The following is a 9,021-nucleotide window of genomic DNA, read 5'->3' as shown; positions in this document are numbered from 1 at the left end:
TATCTCCTGAAACACAGAGGGATATCTCCTGAAACACAGAGGGATATCTCCTGAAACACAGAGGGATATCTCCTGAAACACAGAGGGATATCTCCAGCCTGGCAGGAACAGCTAAAGTCCAATGTCTGGGATCCGTAAGGGCAGTGAACTCCAGTCATGTCTCCCAGGTTAACTCCATAATCCCCATGAATGGGCAAACAGCCACTGGTCTAAAGCCATCCTGGATTTCTCACCTCTGGATTCATCCCCAGTGCCCTCCCAGCCTATGGCACAGCACGTGTTTGGGCAGCAGGAAATTAGTATTAATTTGGGTTACCATGCTGGAAGAACTGCACAGGCAAGACAAGGTCATGTCCTTGCAAGGACAAGGGGGAATGGCTTCCCACTGCCAGAGGACAGGGATGGATGGGATATTGGGCAGGAATTGTTCCCTGTGAGGGTGGTGATGCCCTGGCACAGGTGCCCAGAGCAGCTGGGGCTGCCCCTGGATCCCTGGCAGTGCCCAAGGTTCACAGGGCTTGGGAGCCATGGCAGGAGGAGGAACTGGGTGATCTTTAAGGACCCTTCCAACGCAAACCATTCCTCTATTCCAAGAGTGTGGGGTTAAATCACTTCCAGCAGCTTATGGGGCAATCTGAGGACTGCTGGTCTCCAACAGGCCAGCTGGCAGAGCTCGAAGCCCATGGAAATGTGTTTGTGTGTCAGAGCTGAGAAGGAATCAGCTTTAATTAGCATCAATTTTTAAACTAATTAGAAAATGCCTCTCCAAGCACAGTTGTATGAGACCAAGGGAACACTTGGAAGCACTGTTAAACAGCTCGTTCAGGAACACCTCATGGTCTGAAGGGAGGGTTTGACACAAAAAAAAGAAAACAAAAAAACAAATAGAGAAGCCCAAACTTCTGCTCCTGAAGCAGCCCCTGTGTTTTGAGGAAGGAATCGCTCCCCTTGGCACTCTGGGTGCCCCACCTGCCTCCCCTTCTCCCCCCAACTGCCTTGGAGAATCTCAGCATTCCAAGACTTCTATTGGTCTTTCAAAAAATCAGAACAGCAAAACCCACTCAGGAGAGGCTCCAGCTACTCTAAGGTCCCCTTAGCTGATCCTCCACCCCTGTGCCATGGCTTTAAGGGAAAACACGCTGCAGGATCAGCATGGAAACAGGAGCAGCCTGCTCTGGAAAATTGGAATTCCCTCCTCCCCCTGCCCTGACTCCCAAAGCCTCTCGCAGTGGTATTTCCACTAGAGCTGCCTCATTTACCAATGGACTATTTTCAGCCCTGGAAATTACTTGGATTTTGATGCATCTGGTGAGAGGCAAAGCAGGAGAAACTTCAGGCTTCAGCATGGGCTTTTCCCTGCTCAGGAGTTTGAGGAATTACCACCAGGATGGACAAACATCACCCTCCTGGATACTGATGTGTCCAGGGTGTCAGAGCAAAGCCAACCTTTCCCTGCAAACAGGGCTGATTCCATGAAGCCCCTTTCTTTTAAAGGAGGCAGGAGGGAATGAAAGTGATTTCCTTGTGGAGATGGCAAGCTCACAGAATATTTGGAGAAGGGGTTAGTTAATGTAGGAGACACTGTGCCGCCTGCAAGATGCTGACAGCTCCAAGGTCAACAGGGATCAGCCAGATGTTCTCGCTCCAAAACATGCCCAGGTTGGATGCAAAACTCTCCCCACAGTGCAGGAATGTGTGAAATCTGGGGCTCCCTGGTGGGAGGTGAAAGGAGGAGAGGCAGAAAACAGCAGACACAGGCTGAACCTCACCCTCATCTGGAAGGAGGACACCAAAACATGAATTTCAGGAAGGCAAAGCCCCAAGGAGTCTCCTTTTCCAGGCTGCGCACTTCTTCTCACTGCAAAAGGCCAGAAGGAGTGATCCCCTCCACCCACACCACACAGATAAAGCAGGCTCCAGCAGCTCCCACCCAAATCCTGGCTCCTGAAGGCAGGCAGCTCCTCAGCCAGGCAGGAACGGGTGCTGCCAGCCAGCTCCAGGTCTGTGGGGGCAGCCAAGGGGAAGCTGCACCCAACTCCGAGGGCTGCGGGAGCCTCACCCGAATTACAATGGAGCCTGTACAAGGAGCTGGAACATCATGTCCTCGGCCACCTCAGTCCTTTGGCTGTCACCAACCTGAAGTAAACAGATTCTGCAGCAGCAATAAGCTCGTTACCAAGGCCACCGTATTGATCCCAAAGTGTAATTAAAATTCACAGTTCAAGCAGCCCAACTCAACAGGGCAATGGGGGCAGCTCCAAAAGGCAGGACTGGCTTCAGCTTCCGCCTCCCACTTTCTCAGAGGCTCAGAACCCATGGGGGGAGATCAGCTGCCAAAAAAACAGCCCAAATTCTTCCCTGTGAGACTGGGGAGGCCCTGGCACAGGGGGCCACAGAAGCTGTGGCTGCCCCATCCCTGGAAGTGTCCAAGGACAGTTTTCAGGTCGGAGAGGGCTTGGAGCAAGCTGGGATGGTGGAAGGTGTCCCTGCCCATGGCAGGGGTGGAACTGGGTGATTTTTAAGGTCCCTTCCAAACAAACCATTTCCAAACTACGGCACCTTCCTCTTTGGACTTTGGGGCATCAACCAAGAGCAGCCATTCCCAAGGGTTAACCGTGCCAGGGAAGCCTTCAAGGATGATGTGGGCAGAGAGGGATGGTGCAGAGCAGATTCCAGCACTGCTCAGGGCGCCCAAGCCCCTGGAATTACCCAGTTCCCTGGGAAGGGGCTCCACACAACCTGCTGAGGTGACACCATGATGCTCCTCCTTGGTGGGACTCCCTGACCCTTCCCCCAGCCCCTTACAACCCCTGGTTTCACGGAGTCTCACTCTGGGAGAAGTTCTGGCACAAAGTCTTTGGCACTCGGGGCCACCAGCAGGTCCCAGGACAGTCACCTGGAATGTCACCACCGTGTGCTGAGTGAAGGTGAGGAGAGGCCCCAGATAAGCAGCTCTGATCAAAGGGCTCAGCAGGAAACATAACGAGCCCTCTGCAAATGCGACTGTCACCCGCAGGAAACTCCTGGTGATAAAAACACAGCCAAGCAAATCCCTGTGCTGAGGTCCCACACATTTCCTGCTCCAAAATCTGGGATGGGGCACTCACCAACTCCTCAGAGGAGCAACACAGTCAGGATCCTCACTTGCAAAGGATTAACTCCAACCTGACCTTGCAAACCTGATTTCCAGAGCAAAATACCCCAGCCCCAACATCCAGCAGGGAGCACAGGAACCCACTCCAACATTTGCACAGGCTGGAATGCACGGAGAAAACTGTTCCCAAAGAAAGCATTGTGGTAGGCCAGTCCCCAGCAGAAGATAACCTGACATTTTGGGGAAGGTCAAAACAAAACACTGTGCTCCTGTCTTCAGCACTCCTCCCATGCTCCAGACCTGGCTGCTCACATGGGAGGGGGGCTCCCAGGATGGGTGATCTCCACCCCCACACCATCAAAAACTGACTAGAGATACTTCTGAAGCCTGGAAAGACTGAATATCCAACTCTTTTCTCATCCCCAAAGGGCTGACATAAGAGTGGAAATCCAACCTCCTCCAGGGATGCAGGAGGAAAAGGGGGGAGCAAAAGCCACAGGCTCTGGCACATCATTTTGAAGACTGTTTGTGCCCATCAAACCCCCAAAACCTCCTTTCTTCCCCCTCTCTGGTTCAATAATTCAATTAAGTGTCTTCTGGCCTTGCCCAGTGCTGGGGCACTGGAACAAGCCTCCCCTCTCACATCAGAGAGACCCCCCAAAACACCAAAACAATGGGAAGATCCCAAGAGCAACTTAGAAAAACATTAGGATTCTATCATTTAACACAGCACCAGGAGTGACCTGGCTGCCCCAAGCCCCATTAATTCATTTCCATTCCAAACACCCCTGTGCTTTTTTTCCCCACTTATTAGGGTTTTCCTGCACCCCCAGGAAGGCCAGACTCATCTCAGGACATCCATACAGAGGATGATGAGCTGTTCAACTCATCCCAGCCCAGGCACCTCATTATGAGAAGGAAAAACTGCCGTGACAGAGCAAGGAACCAGAGAAATGAAGATCTGGGCAAAGGAATGAGGAGAGCCAGGTGCACAGTGCCTGCAGAACAGCAGGACAGGAGGTGGTAGCCATGGCCCCAGACAGGCTCACAAAGGCACAGAGGATTTATGAGCAGCCACTCTAAGGAATTAAATTAAAGGGACAGGAAAAAGGAATGGCTACAGGAGCTCTGTCAGGACAAACAAGGGCAGTCTCGTCCCCCTGACAGCCCAAAGGGGAAGGTAGTTTATTATCACCTGGCCTGGCAGAGCTGCAGGGACCTGGGTTAAGTCACAACAGAGCAAAGTGGGGCAGGAATGGATATTTGGGAACGGGCTGTGCCGGGCAGGGATGCAGCCGGCTGCAGCAAGGTCAGCAGTCCGCAGGCCACTGCAGACAGCAACAGCAGGAATGATGCTCTGGAGAGGACACCCAGCCCTCCCTGGGGGCCAGCAGCTCCCCACAGACTCCATCCCCCCCTTCCCAGCTTTTCCCTGCTCCATCTCTGCCACCCCCACACCAGCCAGCAGCCGGCTCGCAGGCACTGCAAAGCTGCAGCGCTGTGCATTAGCATTCCCTGCCACAGCCTGCGCGGGATCCCGCTGGAGCTGCCATCCGCAGGGGCACAGCACCGCCCCAGCGCACCCACACCGGCTCCACGGGCACCCAACTCACCTCCCCAGAACCACACCGGAGCCTTCAGCCCATCTCAGAGCCCGGGAATGCCGCAGGAGAAAGATCTGTCTGCAGTGTCCATCTGCCTGCCAGCACCCAGGTGTGGAGGAGCCCAGCAGACAGCGATGCCAGCGGGACAAGGACACAGCGGGGTGAGGTGACAGACAGGGACAGCACGGGCCAAGCCCCCTGCCCTGCCGCAGGCACGGTGCCGCTCACTCGCCGTGTCCTTCCCACTCCAGGGCACCCCCAGCTCGGCTCAGCTGGGAGTTTAAGGCTCCACCGACCGGCTGACGTGGGTTGGGAAAGCGACTGCTGCCAAGGGCACCTGCAGTCTCCAGGGAGGCAGGAGAGCAGATGCCCAGACGCAGCAGTGATGGCACACAGGGATCTGGAGGAGCACAACCAGCCCTTGAGCTCTGCCATCATCACCTCCACATCCGTGTTCACTAAACCTGGGTAAACCACCAGCCTCAGCATTCCCAATCTTCCCCAGCAACACCACAGCAGTGGCTGGAGAAGGTGCAAACTCAGCATCGCTCACCTCTGCCTGCAAACCACTCCTGGCCAAAGAACCACCTCACTCAGACCAAACTGGGGTCATGATGCTGACAGACAAGTCCCCACAAACTGTGGTGAAAAGGGAGCTCTGGCACAGCCAGGATATCCCAGCTTTTTGAGGGAAAACATCCCCATTCCTCCTTTCACCTCCACTGAGTCAGCTCCTACTTCAGCCTGGAGTTGATTGTATTTAATCTCTTAATCTCTTACCTCTGCTTGTTTCACTTTTTCACCTTAAACAAGTCCCTGACAAGAGGAAACAGCAATGCCAGGGGCTGACTCCCAGCTCCAGGTGACCCCAACAAGGTGACACCAACTTCTCCACAGCACCCACAGGGCCAACATGCTTCCAGTTGCATCCAAGATGCTCCTGCAGGTCCTGGGCTGGATGCTGGTGGGCTCACACTGGCACTTTCCTCAAGTTCTAGCACAAGTTAAGGCTCCTCTGAAAAGCCATTCACAGAGAGACGAGAGACGGAGCCTGCGCTGAGCCTGGCCACATTCCCACCCTCCCCATCTCCAAATGCCACACACAAACTGCATCAGCAAAGTTCAAGGAGCCCAAAAACCCAGGAGGGACGAGCATCAGCAGCACAGCATGATCCTGCCCACCTCCATGCTGGTAAATCATCTCTCTCCACCATCTCTGCTGGCCGCTGACCATGCCAGGAGCTCCAGGGCAGCTGGCACAAAAGTCACGTCGACTTGCAGGGAATCACAAGAACGTTTTAATGGTTTAATTGCAATTCTGTTCTGAGGCATCAGAGCTGGGGGCACTCAACAGCTTATCTCAGGAGAGCAATTCTCCCTTCCTTGGTCTTTCATCCTCCTGCCAAGGCTTCTGCCATTCCCCAGCACTATTTGCAGGAACTAGCCAGGCAAGGAAAACAGGAGCCTGGAGCAATTTGTTCCCTGAGCTCAGCTCAGCTCAGTGCGCTCCCCATCTCTGATGTTATCAGCCTCAAATGTCGTGTGTCCCTCTGGGCACCTTCAATATCCTCACCCAGCCAGGAAAAGCTGCAGCAACCACTGAATCCAACCAGGGCTCCTCACGCTGCACAACCAGCCATGTCTGCAGCATTAAATTCTGGGTATACAACATCTCATCTCCCTGAGAGGCTGGCAAACTTGCCTCTGAGGATGCTCAATGAATTCCTTTTTACCACAGGTATTTTGGTTCCATGGGATGCTCTGGGATTAGCAGTCTGCTGTCCCCTTGGAGCAGTTGGCTGCAGCCTTGTGCTGTTCACTCTGACAGAGATGATGGTTATGAAAAGGTAAAAACAATCCCTGAGTTAGAGCTGTGCTGAGCCACTGCTGGAAGAGGCAGATCCCAGCCCCACATTCCTCTGCTCCTTCCTCCAGGCTATGTCCACAGCCCAGACAAACAGGGCCTAGTCTCCAACCCCTGCTCCCTGGGAGAGAAGACACCTCCAATCCAGCTGACCTTCTCCAAGGGTCTGATGCTCCCCAGTCCCACCCAGAGCAGGCAGGAGAGATTCCCCCAGCGAATGAGGATGTTCCCATTCTCTGTGGCTGCAGCCCCGAGGGGAACACAATGTTCAGCTGCACAGATCTGTGCAGTGTTTGGAACGTGGATCTGCCTCCCTGACAGGGCTGAAACTTCAGCACTGAGCCCGGAGCACAGTTCCTCTGGGGGAACTCTGGGGTCCTGCATCCTGCTACAGTGGCAAGAGCAGTGCTCGCCCACCCTCGGTGCCATCGAGCACCCCACAGGGTTGTGGGAGCAACACTGGGAGACCTCAGAGCTCCTGTGAGGCCTTCCAGGATGGAGGGGTACTGAGGTGACTTGGCATCCTCTTCCTGAGCCCAAATGTGCTCCCACCCACACCTCCAACAGCACCCCTGTCCCAAAAAACTCAACACTCTGAAATCTCCTGGCCACCCTTCTGAGCGACCCACAGCTGGATTCCAGGTCGCTGCTTCTGGCTCTTCCCATATAACAGGTCCCCCCTGCTTTGTCCCCAGCACAAAGCCCTGTCACCTCACAGTCCCACACAAGGGCTGCACCCTGCCTGTCCCCTTCCTGGGGACACCCCGTCCCCCCACACTCCTATGTCCCTGCTCTGGCCCCAGCCCCCCGGAACCTGCCCTCCCCCCAACACAGGCCAGGGTTGTACCCCAGTACAGACCCCTCTGGCCCCAGTCCCCAACCCTTCTCTCCCACCCCAAACTGGGCCAGCAGCCCCTGGCTCATACCTGCCACCCCCAGACCGGACCAGCTCCTCTTCTGTACCAATCTCCCTCTCCACCCACTGAATGGGGACAAGCCCCACTTCCCAAACTGGACCAGTTCGAGCTTTCCCAGCACAAACCCCCATCTGTGGGGCTGCTCTTCCCCGAGCCGGGTCACGGTGCCCCTCTCCACCGCCGAGGGCTGCTCCCCCAACCGGAGACTGCATCCCCCACCCGAACCGGGGCTGCATCCCCCACCCGAACCGGGGCTGCATCCCCCACCCGAACCGGGGCTGCATCCCCCACCCGAACCGGGGCTGCATCCCCCAGCCCAACCGGGGCTGCATCCCCCAGCCCAACCGGGGCTCCATCCCCCAGCCCAACCGGAGCTCCATCCCCCAGCCCAACCGGGGCTGCATCCCCCAGCCCAACCGGGGCTCCATCCCCCAGCCCAACCGGAGCTCCATCCCCCACCCGAACCGGGGCTCCATCCCCCAGCCGAACCGGGGCTGCATCCCCCAGCCGAAGCGGGGCTGCTCCTCCCGCCCCCAGCCCGGGGACTCGCACCCCCGCAAGCGGGAGCGGCTCCCCCTGAAGCTGCTCCCCCCACAGCCGAGGCTTCTCCCTCCCGCCCCGCTGCTGCCCCGAACCAGGGTGTGATCCCCGCACCCAGCCGGCCCCCGCCGGCCCCGCTACCTTCTTGGGGGCCTTGGTGACGGTGGCCATGAAGGAATATTTCTCGGCGTCCTCCACCTCCTTGGCCTGCTTCTCCTCGCCGCCGGCGGGCTCCGGCACCGACATGCTGATGCGGCGGGGAACGCGGGGCGGGCCGCGGCCGCCGGCGGGACGAAACGGGACAGGGTAGGGCGGGGCGAAGAGGGGGGAGCACTCCGGGCGGGTTCGGCCCGGTTCGGCTCGGTTCGGCCCGGTTCGGCCCGGCCGCTCCCTGCCGCTCGCTGCGGTGCCACCGGCGCGGAGGCTACGCCGGCTCTGGAGCCGCCGCGCCAGGGGCGGGGCCTAGTGACGTCACTGCTGCGTGACGTCACCGCGCACCCGCCGGGCAGCTGAGGCCGCGCGGCGCCGCCGGCAGGAGCGGGCGAGGGGCAGAGCGCCCCCTGGCGGACAAGGGGGGAGGGCGCTGAGGGGGCGGGAAGGGGGCGTGGCCACATAGGGGCGTGACCACAGATGGGCGTGGCCATTGTGTGGGCGTGGTCATAACCTGGGGCGTGGTCAGAGCGGGGCGTGGCCAGGAGCCTCAGCGCGCGCCAAATCCCAATTAACTAAAATAATTACATACGTTTTAAAAAATTATATATAATTTTCTATACATTCATTCACATGTATATATTAAATTAATGTATTCATTAACTTGTATCTTAATTGCTAGATTAATATTACTATTAATATATTAACGTTAATGTGTTAATATTAAATTTATTAATTAGTTACTGAGGCTAAATTAAATAATTATAAAGATTAACTTTGTACATTAAATAGCAACCATATACATTAACTTTTCATTATATATAAACGTGTAAAATAAGCAAATTAGTTATA

General features: G+C 56.2%; 1 protein-coding gene across 6 annotated transcripts in view; it reads right to left on the bottom strand.

The window, feature by feature from the left end:
- Nucleotides 1-8,462, bottom strand: part of AHCYL1 (adenosylhomocysteinase like 1) — a 28,680-nt gene extending 20,218 nt beyond the window's left edge. For 3 of the 6 annotated variants that reach the window (XM_033519871.1, XM_033519873.1, XM_033519872.1), the window contains exon 1: nucleotides 8,161-8,460. In XM_033519871.1, coding sequence (XP_033375762.1) covers nucleotides 8,161-8,265 — 105 coding nt within the window. In that variant the 5' untranslated portion in view covers nucleotides 8,266-8,460. Of the gene's footprint in view, nucleotides 1-4,707; nucleotides 4,920-8,160 lie in introns of those variants that run through there. The other 3 variants (XR_004500270.1, XR_004500269.1, XM_033519874.1) reach the window with 2 other exon arrangements.
- Between the last annotated feature and the right edge of the window lie 559 nt (nucleotides 8,463-9,021).

Source organism: Parus major, chromosome 26 (assembly GCF_001522545.3).
Source record: "Parus major isolate Abel chromosome 26, Parus_major1.1, whole genome shotgun sequence".
In the NCBI taxonomy this organism is placed as follows: Eukaryota; Metazoa; Chordata; class Aves; order Passeriformes; family Paridae; genus Parus; species Parus major.
This window is presented reverse-complemented; position numbering and strand designations above follow the sequence as displayed.